The sequence below is a fragment of the Protobothrops mucrosquamatus genome, unplaced genomic scaffold (genome assembly GCF_001527695.2).
Source record: "Protobothrops mucrosquamatus isolate PMUCROS unplaced genomic scaffold, P.Mucros_1.0 scaffold180, whole genome shotgun sequence".
NCBI classification, from domain to species: Eukaryota; Metazoa; Chordata; class Lepidosauria; order Squamata; family Viperidae; genus Protobothrops; species Protobothrops mucrosquamatus.
In genome coordinates, this window is record NW_015386539.1 from 621,761 (window position 1) to 637,166 (window position 15,406).

Below are 15,406 nucleotides of genomic sequence, written 5' to 3' on the forward strand. Positions count from 1 at the left end.
TTTTAAGAAAAATAAATAAATCCAGGACTGGTTTGTTTTGCTTTGTTTTTTTAACTGGCTTTCTAGGGATTCTGCTAAAATGTTATAATAGAGTTTCTGATACATAGTGTCTTGCCCAGTGAAAGAAATTGACTCAAATTTGAAACTATTTCTTCCTTTTTCTATTATTGGAACTCTTCCCAGCCACAGTTAAATGTTTTCAAAAGAGGTTTGATACATTTATATCCCCATCGTAAGGATTTTAATAACTTCTCAACCTGCTTCCAGAAGCTATAAATGGAAGTTTTTATGAAGAGACTGGATAACCATTTATCTGAAATGGTATAGGGTTTCCTGCCCTGAGCAGGGAGAGGGTTGGACTAGAAGACCTCCAAGGTCCCTTCCAGCTCTATTATTATTATTATTATTATTATTATTATTATTATTATTATTATTATTATTATTATTATTATTATTATCATCCCACAGCAATTGCTCACTGTATTTTCTTCCACTGTTAAGAAGGAAAAACATACAGAAAAGAGAAACTATTCTCCTTTTATTTAGCTGTTGTTTTGTGATTAATTCGGGATTTGGGAGAAATGTCCCTTTGACTGGCTCCTCTGGTCCAAGCCTCTGCTCCAGTTCAAAATATGGAGTTGTGTTGTTTTGTGGAGACTGTACTGATAGCAAGTGGGAGGGTCTTGTGGCAGGACTTTGATTCTCTTCACCCCCAAGCCCAGCTGGGAAAAGCAGGAAAGTCTGCCTTCTCGTGGACACCTTTGATCAACCCCTGATCAAGAATTCTAGGGACTTATTATGATTCCTACAACTCGGTGCTTTTTTCCTAGGGGCACTCAGTGTACACCTTTGATTAAGGAATATACATAATAAGCAAACACCAGTAAAACTGAGTCAGAGCAGCGAAGTCTGCCCTCCTGTGGCCAGTGTGTGCTATAACATTTGGCAAAGAAGCCCTGGAGTGGCTTATTTTTATTCTTTCATTCCCTTCCTTTGATGAAAGCTAAAAGCAGCCACAGAAGAAGCTGTCAGGAATATAAAAGATAATTCCTGGAGCTAAAATTTCATTTCTAATAGGACGCGGAGGATGGCAAAACAGGGAATGCTGCCCTCCTGTGGCCAGATAGGTCCATGGCATCTTCTTAAAAACTTCCAGTGTTGGAGCACTCACAACTTCTGGAGGCAGGTTGTTCCATTGGTTAATTGTTCTAACTGTCAGAAAATTTCTCCTTAGTTCTAGGTTGCTTCTCTCCTTGATTAGTTTCCATCCATTGCTTCTTGTCCTGCCTTCAGGTGCTTTGGAGAATAGCTTGACTCCCTCTTCTTTGGGGCAACCCCTGAGATATTGGAAGACTGCTGTCATGTCCACCCTAATCCTTCTTTTAATTAATCTAGACATACCCAATTCCAGCAACCGTTCTTTGTATGTTTTAGCCTCCAGCCCCCTGATCATCTTTGTTGCTCTTCTCTGCACTCTTTCCAGAGTCTCAACATCTTTTTTTACATTGTGGTGGCCAAAATTGGATGCAGTATCCCACTTCCAGTAATGTTGGGAGGGGTGTGTGTCCCATCTCTAACGCAAAACCACTTTTGAAGTTTGAAACTGGTTGTCTGAAGACGAAGGCTTTTAGATTTAACCAATATCCCCTTGTTGGAAGAAGTCTTTCTCTCTCCTGTCACCGATCCAAGAGACAACGGCATGGATAGAAACTTGGAGAAAGGGATCAGGTCTCTCTTGGTAGTGTGGCATCCACACAATTCAGCCAGAAGTTGGCACAACTGATATGATAAAAGAATCCCTGGTACACAATGGGATGCAAATTTCCAGACTGCACCTGAGAGAGCAAATGGAAACAAAACAAAGCACATTAGTCGGAAGGGAAGGGGCAAAATGTTTGCAGATACCTGTATACAAAAAGGAGTTAAGTCTTTTCTTTTTCTGCTCCACATCTGCTCAGCTCAGGCAAAGTTCTATTCTATTCTATTCTATTCTATTCTATTCTATTCTATTCTATTCTATTCTATTCTATTCTACTCTACTCTACTCTACTCTACTCTACTCTACTCTACTCTACTCTACTCTACTCTGCATTCTATTCTATTCTGTTCTGTTCTGTTCTGTTCTGTTTATTCCATTCCATTCTATTCTATTCTATTCCACCATTTATTTCTATTCTGTTCTATTCTATTCCCTATTCTGTTTTCTATTCTATTCTATTCTATTCTATTCTATTCTATTCTATTCTATTCTATTCTATTCTATTCTATTCTATTCCATTCCATTCCATTCCATTCCATTCCATTCCATTCTTCTTTCCTGTTCTCTATTCTATTCTATTTTTAAAAAGATATAAAGGAAATTACCTGGGGTTCTTGCTTTACCGCGGTGAGGCAAACTCCACACACTTGGTTAGGCTCACCATTTGCAAGTGTCAAGCAAGGTTCATTCACTGGCACCAGTGGCAGAAGCTGAAAAACATTCCAGCAATCAGGATAAAAGGACAAAATCAAGAGATTGTTCTTGGTTTTCTCTCTTTGACAGCTCGGTTGGTTGCAGAAAAGTCCCAGGTTTATTTTTAAGACTAAGGAAAACCTGAATCTCAAACTTTAGAGCAGCGTTTTTCACTGGCTTCTTTAAGATGCACAGATTTCAAATCCCAGAATTCCCTAGCCAGCTGGCTGGGGAATTCTGGGAGTTAGACCACAGGCCTATCAAAACCATCATAATGTGCTAGATGGACCCATCTTTGGAATTGACCTAAAGCTGTTTCTTCTGCCTGATGGAGCAGCCTGGAAAATTATCAGCTTCCAATCCCAACATTGTTTTAAAAAATGCCTCTGTGCTTCACCCAGCCCTGCAGCGAGATGGGCAGCAAACACATTTAATAAATACATGTAATAAATAAATCTATCTTCTGGAAGAACAGGTCTGTAGTGGTGTCCCCATGAGCTCTTAGCTGCCCAAAGTCTTTTGCTGAGATGCGCAGCTATAGAAATCAAGCTGTAAACCACCTTGAGTCTCCAGTAATAGAGCAATATATAAATATTTGGATAAATAAACGACTGCAAAAATGTTGTTTCCCCGTGACCCATTCTTATCCTCCCTCCCCACGTCTCCATTTTCCCCTTAGGTCCACTGGAGTTTCTCCACACAGACTGGAATCCCTTACCAACAGCTGGAAGGCAGAGCGACCAAACACGAGAAAAGACAACAGATTATTCCAAGCTAAATCCACCTCGCGGAACTTTTGCAAGAGCAGCTCGCTTGCTAATTTCCGAGCATTCATGGCCTCTGCCAAGCGCCTGGAGATCTGATATATCTCCGACAATCCTGCAGGTGAGAACAAACAAAGAGGGGAATTATTTAGAAGTGAGTCCAAGGCAGAGGAGCAGTTTGGTGTAGTGGTTAAGGCACTAGGCTAGAAACCAGGAAACAACGAGTTCTAATCCTGATTTAAGCACATAGCCTCTTGGGTGACCTTGGGGTGGTCAATCTCTCTCTTAGTCCAGGCAGAAGTAGGACAGGACAAGCCCCTTCCACAAATGTTGCCAAGAAAATTACAAGGACTGCAAATTTATTCTAAGTCACAACTCTCTTGTTCTAAAGCAGTGATGCTCAGCCTCGGCCACTTTATGCTGTGCTGGCTGGGGGAATTCTGGGAATTGAAGTCCTCTGACCATCCCAGCCCATTGTCTGTCCATATCTCCAGCAGCAGGCTGTTCCATCCATAATAGCTCTCACCATAAGGATCTTCCTTCTGATTTTCTTGGGATGTGCAAAGCTTCACCCATTGGTGATTGGGCACTATGGAAAATAAATTTCTACCTTTCTGGATCAATTTCTCCCCATCCTTCCATCTCTTTCTAGCCATCTATCTTAGGCTTACTAAGTGCCTTCTTAAGGGATCCCGAGTCTTCTCTTCTGCAGGCTAAACTCGTCCAGTTCCTTTAATCATTCTTTGGAGGGCTTCTTGCCTCCAAACCCAGAAGACGTCAAAGTGGAGAAAGGCTACTATTCCCCCAGAGTGAAGCAAGTCCATGAGACAAAAATTGTGTTGAAGCAAAAAGCTACCTTTTCTGATTGAAGATGGCAGTACCGTTTCAGCCAGCGGTGACAGTCCCACAAACTCATCTGCAAGGAATTGTCTACACCCCCTTATCTTTCAACCAAGATTCCCCTCTCAGACATAGTTAGAATATTCACATTTGTAGGCTACTGGCACATCCCCAAAACTTGGAATGAGCATGTGAGATATTCAGGAGATTCAAGAAAAGGAGATAGAGGGAAAGACTTATCTGCTGTACCCCAAATATAGGCTGTTCCAGGGGCAGAAAGCAACACCTCTCTACAGACAGATGGCTGGCTGATGCCTGCAAGGATTTCATTGGCCTCCCAGATTACCTGCACAGGAGACACAGAGAGACAGGTGAGCACATTCCAAGAGATCAACCATTTCCACACGCTATGGCTGGATCTATTCTACGAACGACAGATGGAGGCGTGGAAGGAGAAGAAACATTTCCAAGTGGGCAACTAAGAACCGTGACAGACAAAAAGTGGGGTTTGGGGAGGAGCAGAAAACACCCACCTTGTAGATCTGTTGCAAACATCGAATCAGATGTGTGGTTAATGAATTCATCTGCTTAGGCGGTCTGGAAAGGAACAATTTCCTCAATAGTCCGACTTCCAGGCTAACGAGAATTCATGCTTTCTTTCCTTTTCCTGTATTAACCTGAATTTTATTCAGAGGCAACACCTAAGTATCAATTAACTCCAGGAAGCAGAGGAAAACTCAACAAATTCTCAGACTTTCCAAAGAAAGTTATTTACTTACCCGGATTTCTGCTCTTCGCACTTCCTTTAGAGAAAGGAGATAAATTAACACCTCTCAGGTTTACCTTTCCTGGAACCTGGCTAGGACTTTAGGTCACGTGACAAAACCAGGATTCTGATCAAGCAGGTTTTCCCACTTGAGGTCAATTTAATCCATTCCGGGGATGGGACAAAACTCTCACGAGTAACAGGCGTTTGAATAGTCCCTATTCAGCGGCCACTTTTCTCCGATATTCACCTGAATCCTCACCTGGTAAGAGGCAATTTTCCACACATGAGGAAGAACGAATTTCATTTCCAAGGGAGGGGATAAAAATGGTTAGGTCCCGTAAACCAAATAAAATCAGGTTTTGCTTTCACTTTTTTAAAAAGAAAATCTGCAAAGACAGACTTGTTATATTCACGTTTCTAAATAGTTTTGCCTTGAAGTGATCCTGATTTTCTATAAAACGGGCTTGCAACTTTGCCAACTTTAGGGCTTGTGGACTTCAACTCCCAGAATTCCCCCAGTCCACAAACTTAAAAATGTACCAAGGTTGCACATCCTTGCTATGAAAACTTAAGACCAAAATTCCGGTCACTTTAAATAACGTATAAGATGTGTACTTCTTCGTTTAGCCACAAGCTTGTATTTATTTGAGAGTTAGGATGAAGATATTAAGCAGCTGTTATCTCTCAACTAGGAAGTAATTCATCTAATTCTTATTTTATTTTGGCTCCAACCTGTTTAAAAGGCCGGCAGAGGGAGGATTAGGAAAAATAAACAAAAAAAAAAAACCCCAATGGATGGTTTCCAATAACTTCTTGACCTGCATTAGCGTGTGCTGCAAAATCCATCCAATGCTGGCTTATTCCTAGCTTGGTGGGATGTGGAAACGCAGCCTTGGGATCTAAGGTTGCCCAGTATGATTAGCACAACGCCTTCCCCTCTTTTGGCATCCAATACAATATAAAAACTTCAAGCCAGCAAATGTTTTCTTCCAGCAGAGAGCAAGTCATAATGCCGGCTGATGTTTCCAGTTTCAGCGGCTGATCGGCAGAAAGCCGGGCCCCGTTTTGCCCTGGATGCCAGCATTTTTTTTAGTGACAACCGTAAAAGCTCAAATCACACACAAAAGAAACATCTTCTTTCAGAGGGCCTGGATTGTTCAGCATTGAACTGCTGCCAAAGGATGCTTTCCCCCCACCCCACCCCTTTTTTTTTTGCAACCTTCCTGTCTGTTTTTCATTTCCATAGGCTGGATCGCATGCATATTATCCAGCTTGCTTGTAAAAGCTTCTGCTTCTGGCTGTTCCAGGCTGCTTGAAATGCTGGGCGGTCGTTGCTACAGCAACCAGCAGCTCTCGAAAAGGACCGTTGTTTGTCTGCACCGTGCAAAAAGCAAATCCCCCCCCAAGCCTTAATAATTCTCCTTTCCCGGAAGGAAAGTCATTCGTTTCCCAAAACAGCTTCTCTCGGCTGTCAGTCTTTTGCAAGGGCCGGAGGTGCGTCATATATTCCCAGTCCTCCCTTTCCTCCCGGTCATCCAAGGACACCAGGCACAAATAAAGACAAAAATAGAACTTTATTTTGAGACAAACACAAGCTGAGATGCTAACAAGCTGCCTGGTGCTTATTGGCTGGGAAGGGCTTCAACCTGCGTTGGTAGCAAATCCTTCAAACTCTTCTGGCTGTGACGTCCAGCCTTACTTGAAACACACACACACACCCCGGATAGAGAAACAATCTTGGAGTTGTTTTGTGACCGTCACAACACCAATCTCTGCCCTTGCAAGGCCTGGCCATCAAAGAAGGGACAAAGGATCATTCAACAGGAAGAAGCGATTCTGGAAAAGTCCCGGCCCAAGGATGACGAACGTCCCAGTTCTATCAGGAGATCCGTCAAGGATCAGTTAATTCAGAAAAGAGTGAGGAAGGAACCCCCCATTGGAACTTTGATCACTTCCTTCCTCTAAAGAATCCATTGCGGTGTTTCTCAACCTCAGCCCCTGGAAGATGGGTGACTTCAGCTCCATTTATTGAGGGGTTGTCTTGGGTGCCGGCAACTTCTGGTGTCTCTGCAAACTGCACAGTTCTCACTTGGTGCCACCAGTACGACTCCAGATCATACTGGGATAATTCAGTGGCAAAACGCCTAATTTTTAAGCCGCAGTTTTCTACTTCATTTGGTAGGAAAAACAAGCGCAAGAGAGCTGAGTTAAAAGCCTGTGGCTTAACGTTCCTATCTGGCCCTTTGATCCCCACTTAACTCCCCCTTAGCAAAAAGGGGGGCCCCAAATTGCCTTCTTAACGCAACAGTGACAATCCACTTCAAAATTGCAGCCCCTCCCGCCTCCCTTCTCCAAAATAATAGCTTAGAATAGCCCTGGCGCCTTGTGCGGATCCCAAGTCATGTCCTTCTGATGTGTTGGAATTACAGTTAAATCTCCCAGGAATCCTTGGGAAATCTGGCAGTATTAAAATAAATAAATAAACCATAAACAAACTCTGCAAATGATTCACTAAATCTGTAGGACCTCTTATTAAGCAGTGCCTCTCAACCGTGAGCCGCTGGAAGATGTGCGGACTTCAACTCCCAGAATTCTCCAGCCAGTCGAGCTCGGCTGGCTGGGGAATTCTGGGAGTTGAAGTTCACACATCTTCCAGTGGCCACGGTTGAGAAACACTACTATTAATGAAAAATAACTTACTCTCTTTCCAAAGACAAGATTTGGGAAGACAGTAAAGCAGGAATCTAGCTTAAAAAAACGTAAACAAAGCTAAAACTTTCTGACATCTTGTATTTTTGTGAAAAATCAGAATTCCCACTTGTGCTGGGCAGGCAAAAGTATTCCTAAAAACTGTCTACCGTAGTTCTTGCCCAGAATTACAAAATGATTAAAACAACAGGGACCTGTTTAGAGAAAAAAAAGCTTCTTTCTCAATGGCTTTTTGGCCGGACGTAGACAATCCTAGATGGCTTCGGCTAAGCCCTCCAGTGGTTTGGACTCAAAAGATGTGGTACAGCCCCACTTTTGAGGTTTCTAAGCCATAATCTATGGCTCTGCTTGTTGTGCTTATTCAGCCTATAGTGGTTGACTCAATGCAAAATAGGGTTGCGCAAATGCAGGCTGTTGTTTCCTGATCCTGACCACCAAGAGGATTTACAGGAGACTCCAAGCCCAGCAGAAAAAGAGGATGAGCTCACAGTCAGAAAGGCAGCTATTCCAGCCGATTCTCACCCCTTACTCCTTTTTGGCTGGGCCCGCCCGCGAGCGCCAGCAAGCGGCGATACGCTCAGAGTGATGGTACATGAGGACGCCCAGAAGAGTCAGGGCGATGCCCGCGTAGCTAAGCAAAGTCAGGCGGCTTCCAAAAAGCCAATGGGAGAGAAGCAGGTTTCCCACCACGTTGAAGTTCCCCAGAACGTGGATGGTGAGGGCGGAGGTCAGCGAGAGGATGCAGAAGCTGGCCAGGTTGTAAAGGACCGAGCCCAGGCAGCTGAGCAGCACGCAGGTCCACAGGCTGGCTTCGTAGGCTAGCAGGCCCTCCCAGGCTGAGCCCACCTCCATGCCCAGCGCGGCCACAAAGAGGAGGCAGAAGCTGGGCAGCGAAGTCAGGCACAGGAGCCTCAAGGAATCCAGGTGCTCTTCCTGCAGGAGGGTACCTGTGGGGCAGACAAGGGGTTCAGCAAAGCTTCAGGTTCTGGGCCAAGAGAAAAGAAGTGTCAACCGTCCCGTTGGTAAATAAATGCAGCAAAAGAAACTCCTGGGACGTTTGTTTTTACCAAGAATACAACTTTACTGATAATTCCACATTAGGCACAGAAGTAGCAAAGCCAGTTCTAAAGTACCAGCATTGGTAAAATCCCCTTTTTTACCTATATGTGTGTCTGTGTCTGTGTGTGGATGTGTATGTGTGTGGATGGATAGATGGATAGATAGATGGGTAGATAGATGGATGGATGAATGGATGGATCGATGGATGGGAGGGAGAGAGCGAGATGCTTAGCAAATCAATGGTAGAACAATGTTTCTCAACCTTGGCCATTTGAAGAAGGGTGGACTTCAGCTCCCAGCATTCCCCAGCTGCGGAATGCTGGGAGTTGACGCCCACCCATCTTCAAGGGGCCACTTTTGTGGAATAAGCTCCATGCGCCACTTACTTTGCTGAATGGACTTCAGGCCTCGCAGGAAAGTGGCAGCGAAGAGGAAGCAGCAGCCGGCTTGATTGAAGTGCACCTCCCCCACGATGCTCAGGGAGGCCCCCACGCAAATGGGGCCCATGGCCAGGTACTGCAGGGGGTGGTGGCGCTTCCCCAGCAGCAGCTCCGAGAGCGTCAGGGTGAAGAGCGGGGTGGTGGTGTAGACCATCTGGGCAAAATCCAGCTGGACGTGGTTGAGTCCCAGATTCCCGAAAGCCACGCTGGAACAGAAGGTCAGGCTCAGCAGGATTTGGGCCTCGGCCCGAAACCCGACCTCCCGGCCTCCCGGCCTGGGGGACCGGGCCTCGGACCGCTCCCCGGACGGGTGGTGGTGTCGACAGTCGTACACGTTCCTCCTGTCGTTCTGGCCCATCGCCTTTAACACCTACCGCTTCTAGGTGAATAAGTCCGACCTGTACCATCTCGGGCACCGGTCGGTGCAGTCCTGGGTGGCCACGAGGGGCAGGGTGTGGTGCCATCGGGAAAGCAGCCTCAGCCCCCAGGGCTGCGCGGGGTCTTGCTTCCAGGGCGAGAGCAGCCAAGCTTCGGGGGTGGCCGAGCCCATCACGGCATCATGCTTCTTCCCCGCCGGCAGGCACATTGGGGATGGCAGCCTGGCACGGGCAGAGGTGAGTTCCTTTGCAACCAGGACGAAGTCTGGAGACCCCACCGAGGGTCTCCTCCCCCCCCCGTCTGGAGCGTCCTTTCCTAGCCAAGGAGGGCTGCTCGGCTGCAGCTTCCTCAGAGCTGCTCCGCCAGATCCTTCGGTGGAGGTGCTGCTGCTTCCGAGCGATCCTTCCTCTCGCCTCCTTGCTCTCCGTCCCTCCCTGTGAGTCACCGGGATCAGATTTCCTTGCCTTGCCTTGTGGTCTTCTCCCAGGCCGTCTAGAACATGCTGGGAACTCCCAGGGTGTTTGGGGTCTTGGAGACAAACAGGCTCCTCAAATGGCAAGGATAGCTGCAGACCTTCTCATTCAGCTCTGGAGACCCTTTGGAAACGGCCCGGAATAAGCCAGTCGTCTCCCCTGGTGCTGCAGCTGGGTTGTCTTCCAGCCTTCTCTGGCAGGCCGGCTTGGGCTCAGCCACGTGGGGGTTCCTCCACGCAAGAGAGGAAGCGACACAAAGTTTGGGCTGGCAGAAAGCTCCACCTTTGGGTAACCAGGGAGTGAATCAGAGAGGACACCCTCAACTCTGAGGCCAGTCCTGTGCCGAAGCCAGGTGGAAGCTGGGGTCTGGCCAGGCCAGCTCATCGAAGGCCTGGAGCTGTGGAAATGAAAAAATGCAGACAGTAATGAGAAAGGAAAACCGGAGTCAAGATGTTCCTAAACACCCAGTCGTCTTAGAAACTCAGCAACCACCAAGAGACCGTGTCACTATCCAAGTTTAGCTTGTTCCAAGGAGAAGCCACACAGCAGGGCAACCCCCTTCCTTCCCCACTGTTTCTTTCCCTCCCTCCTCTTTTCCTCCCTCCCCCTCCCTCCCTCCCCTCGATTGCGTGGGATGTTAACTTCAAATCTTCCTTGTGCTCTGTTCCCCATCCATGTCCACATTCTTGTGATATTTTTTGTCTTTAGACCTGCATAACCACAAACTCTCATTATTCAGCTGAAGAGGGCTGCCTTTGAGCAAGCAAAGACTCAGCTGGACCTGTTTCATCATCAATGTTATTTATAATGTGTTCATCAAACCTGTTTACATATTCGGGAAACGGCAACAATGAAATTGCAATTCGTAACTATTCGATAGAATCCATTCATTCTGGAAGACCTTCTTGGCTCTATCCCGGTCTTCAGAGGAATAGGAGTGGGATTTCGCGGCTGCCCAAAAGCCTCTTCTAGATTTTTTAATGAAATATCTTCTTTCGTTATTTGACCCGCCGCATATAACTCACGGTTGCAATGTTTGAGTTGCAAATAAAGTCACTAACTAAAGTTTGAAACGAATGGTCTAAAGACACAAAAAAAATCACAAGGACGTGGCCCTTTATGGGGAACAGAGCACAAAGAAAATGTGAAGTTAACATCCCAAGCAATTGAGGGGAGGGAGGAAAAGAAATAGTTTGGAAGGAAGGAAGGAAGGAAGGAGAGATGAGACAAGGAAGGAAGGAGACATGAAGGAAGGAAGGAAGAAGGGAAGGAGGGAGGGAGAAAGGAAGGAAGGAAAGAAGGAAGGAAAGAATCCACAGAGCAGCAGATTTTCTACCATTATGAAGACAGGGGGGGGGGGGGTTACCTGGTTCTCTGGACGGTTTCCTCTTTTCCGGCTCCAGCAATTCAGAAGAAGCCACCTGGCCGTTCCAAGCGGTGAGACCAAATTCAGCTTGCTGGAGAGGCTGTCTCAGCCCCTGGAAGGCCCAACCTGGGCAGGCTGTGCTGCTGGTCCCACTGGGTAGGGCTCCCCCCCTCTCCCCCCCGCTGCCTCCTGCCTGAGGATTCTTCAGGATCGGTGCAGCACAGGGCCAGCCTCCTCCTGCAGCTTCCCCCAAAGCCCTCAGCTCTCAATGGAGATGGGAAAGCGAGGAGGGGACGGCATGTCTGCACCCAGCCAGGAAACTCAAACTCAGGGGAAGAAGGTGGAGTGTTTTTTCTTTCCTTTTCTTCCCTCTGCATGAGAGATTTCTGCTCGCAAAGAATGACTACTTCAGCTAATCCCATCTTGGGGGGGGGAGGAAGAAAGGAAACAAACAGCCAAACAAAGAGATCAAGCTGGTTTTCGTTTTCACTAGCACAAGGGCTGGTGAGTCACTGACAAGCTTATGCCCGTAACTCTGCCTCACAAAAGGCACGGCCCAGGAAAAGGCCACAACTCTGGCATCAGTTATCTTCCGCACACACCCCTCCCTCCCGGCCCCTCTGCCATTTGCCTTGCCAGAAAATCAGCAAGGCAAAGAGGAATCGCTTGGCGGAAGGGGTTTTTTCTGCAGCGTCCCAGTTTGCCCTGGCCCAAACAGGGATTCCAGGAAGTAGAAGCCAGAAAGGCAGCCCTGAGAACCCTTATCCCGAATAACAGTTGGGATGGGAGAAGCCAGCAACCTTTCTCCCCAAACCCTAGGGCTGAATCATTGCCTCCTTTAATGCTGAAATTACTGTTTTTCTTACCCTAGCCTGGAAAGCTAGATGGGTGCAATTTTCTTCAGTCAAATGCTTGATTTAACAAACAAAACAAACCCGGAAATGTCCGTTTTATTATGCGCTTATCCGATTCACTCATTTACCTCTGTTTACTCTCCTGCTCAAGCAGAGAGTTGGACTAGATGGCCTCCATGGTCCCTTCCAACTCTGTTATTCTAGGTCTAGGTCAAGGTCTACTCTACTCCCTTTGTCTGACTTTTGGAAGAGTTACTGTGTTTTCTTATCTCAATGCCTGTGCTATTAACTTCCCCCAGGGAAGGTCAGGATGCATTTTGTAATGTAAATAAATAACCCCCCCCTTCCTGATCATCTCCCCCCTTTAAAAAAAAAGCCTCAAGCTGCTGACAAAAACTTATCTTTGAAGATGCCTCCATCACTGGTAACCCAGATGCAAATTCTCAGTCAGTTTCTGAGGTGCACTTTAACTGTCAACTCCTTGTTCACTTCTGACCCACATTGCATATTCCCTGGCAAGCCGCTTCCCTTTCGCAAGGCTTTGTTCCGAGCCCAATTCGTTCTTTTCCCAATTCCCAACTGGGAAATTTTCAATTTTTCACCACGGTTACCCAGTCCTTATTCAGTCCAGCGACTTTTAAAATGGGTGGGCTTTCATTCTGGGAATCCCCCTCGATCTTAAAAGTCCCCGAGGTTCAGATATGGTGCCTCAGCACTCCATCCCTTCGGCTCGGGCCTTCTCTCATTTTGAGGAGGGTTGATTATGTTAGAGGTGGCAGAACAGATTGCTTGTACCTCTGGAAGCGGGTGGTTTTCGAACTACCCCAGTGGGGAGAAACAGATGATGGGGTGGGAGGAGAGACAGGAGGAGGAGGAGGAGGAGGACAGAGCTGTTGGGTTTTTGGTGCTCTCTGAGCTGGGCAGTTTTCTTGCAGACTTTTTCATTACCAAACTAGATAACATCATCAGTACTAAAAGGCAGAGGAAGAGGAAGGGGAAGAGGAGGAGGAGGAGGAGGAGAAAAGGAGCAGGAAGAGGAGGAAGAGAAAAGGAGATGGGGAAGAGGAGGAGGGGAGAAAGAGCGAGCATCCCACCTTACCTTTCTCCGCGCGGGGACGCTCGCTCCGGCCCCACCTGCCGCTTGACAGCGCAGCCCAACCCAGCCAGCCCTCCGCCTTTCCCCGCAGGACCCCGCTTCGGCTGCCTCGCCCGGCCGAAGCTGCCACCCGCGGGGTCCCTCCAGGGCGCCTCAAGGTGACCCTCCTTACCTGCGCGGGGCTCCGGCGACGCCCGGCCGGCTGCTAGGCGCGAGGCCCGGNAAACCCGGAGCCGGGCTTTGGGCTGGAGGGCCGGAGGGCCGGACCCCCTGGCCCGGAGCCTGGCGAGGGGCCTGCCCACCACCACAGCTGTCAGCATGTGCAAGGAGGACAGCAAGACCGGGTAGCGGAAATTGTGGATGGCGAAGATCCACTTATTCAGGCTGGACATGGTAGAGCCCGTGGCCAGCCACGTCAGGACAGTGGCCACGAGGGGCAGGGTGTGGTGCCATCGGGAAAGCAGCCTCAGCCCCCAGGGCTGCGCGGGGTCTTGCTTCCAGGGCGAGAGCAGCCAAGCTTCGGGGGTGGCCGAGCCCATCACGGCATCGGGCTTCTTCCCCGCCGGCAGGCACATTGGGGATGGCAGCCTGGCACGGGCAGAGGTGAGTTCCTTTGCAACCAGGACGAAGTCTGGAGACCCCACCGAGGGTCTCCCCCCCCCAGTCTGGAGCGTCTTTTCCTAGCCAAGGAGGGCTGCTCGGCTGCAGCTTCCTCAGAGCTGCTCCGCCAGATCCTTCGGTGGAGGTGCTGCTGCTTCCGAGCGATCTTTCCTCTCGCCTCCTTGCTCTCCGTCCCTCCCTGTGAGTCACCGGGATCAGATTTCCTTGCCTTGCCTTGTGGTCTTCTCCCAGGCCGTCTAGGACATGCTGGGAACTCCCAGGGTGTTTGGGGTCTTGGAGACAAACAGGCTCCTCAAATGGCAAGGATAGCTGCAGACCTTCTCATTCAGCTCTGGAGACCCTTTGGAAACGGCCCGGAATAAGCCGTCGTCTCCCCTGGTGCTGCTGCTGGGTTGCCTTCCAGCCTTCTCTGGCAGGCCGGCTTGGGCTCAGCCACGTGGGGGTTCCTCCACGCAAGAGAGGAAGCGACACAAAGTTTGGGCTGGCAGAAAGCTCCACCTTTGGGTAACCAGGGAGTGAATCAGAGAGGACACCCTCAACTCTGAGGCCAGTCCTGTGCCGAAGCCAGGTGGAAGTTGGGGTCTGGCCAGGCCAGCTCATCGAAGGCCTGGAGCTGTGGAAATGAAAAAATGCAGACAGTAATGAGAAAGGAAAACCGGAGTCAAGATGTTCCTAAACATCCAGTCGTCTTAGAAACTCAGCAACCACCAAGAGACCGTGTCACTATCCAAGTTTAGCTTGTTGCAAGGAGAAGCCACACAGCAGGGCAACCCCCTTCCTTCCCCACTGTTTCTTTCCCTCCCTCCTCTTTCCCTCCCTCCCCCCCTCCCTCCCCTCGATTGCGTGGGATGTTAACTTCAAATCTTCCTTGTGCTCTGTTCCCCATCCATGTCCACATTCTTGTGATATTTTTTGTCTTTAAACCTGCATAACCATAAACTCTCATTATTCAGCTGAAGAGGGCTGCCTTTGAGCAAGCAAAGACTCAGCTGGACCTGTTTCATCACCAATGTTATTTATAATGTGTTCATCAAACCTGTTTACATATTCGGGAAACGGCAACAATGAAATTGCAATTCGAAACTATTCGATAGAATCCATTCATTCTGAAGACATTATTGGCTCTATTCCGATCTTCAGAGGAATAGGAGTGGGATTTTGTGGCTGCCCAAAAGCCTCTTCTAGATTTTTAATGAAATATCTTCTTTCGTTATTTGACCTGCCGTGTATAACTCAACGTTTGAGTTGCAAATAAAGTCACTAAATAAAGTTTGAAATGAATGGTCTAAAGACAAAAAAAAAAATCACAAGGACGTGGCCCTTTATGGGGAACAGAGCGCAAAGAAAATGTGAAGTTAACATCCCAAGCAATTGAGGGGAGGGAGGAAAAGAAATAGTGAGGAAGGAAGGAAGGAAGGAAAGAAGGAAGGAGAGATGAGACAAGGAAGGAAGGAGAGATGAAGGAAGGAAAGAGACAGGAAGGAAGGAAGGAAGAAGGGAAGGAGGGAGGGAGAAAGGAAGGAAGGAAAGAAAGAAGGAAGGAATCCACAGAGCAGCAGATTTTCCACCATTATGAAGACAGAGG

At 48.0% G+C, this 15,406-nt stretch overlaps 2 protein-coding genes across 2 annotated transcripts; both read right to left on the reverse strand.

The window, feature by feature from the left end:
- Nucleotides 1-1,533: 1,533 nt before the first annotated feature.
- On the reverse strand, nt 1,534-4,685 carry LOC107285483 (synergin gamma-like). Its single transcript, XM_015813670.1, has 5 exons — nt 4,590-4,685; nt 4,306-4,402; nt 3,171-3,331; nt 2,365-2,469; nt 1,534-1,835 (listed from the first exon to the last, which is right to left on the reverse strand). Exons 1-5 carry the CDS (start codon nt 4,638-4,640, stop codon nt 1,725-1,727), a joined length of 525 nt encoding a protein of 174 aa, XP_015669156.1. The 5' UTR covers nt 4,641-4,685; the 3' UTR covers nt 1,534-1,724.
- Nucleotides 4,686-8,059: 3,374 nt separating this feature from the next.
- SLC35E4 (solute carrier family 35 member E4) lies at nt 8,060-13,775 on the reverse strand. The gene is made up of 3 exons (XM_015813672.1): nt 13,424-13,775; nt 8,980-9,267; nt 8,060-8,481 (listed from the first exon to the last, which is right to left on the reverse strand). The coding sequence occupies exons 1-3, from the start codon at nt 13,773-13,775 to the stop codon at nt 8,060-8,062; spliced, it is 1,062 nt and encodes a 353-aa protein (XP_015669158.1).
- Between the last annotated feature and the right edge of the window lie 1,631 nt (nt 13,776-15,406).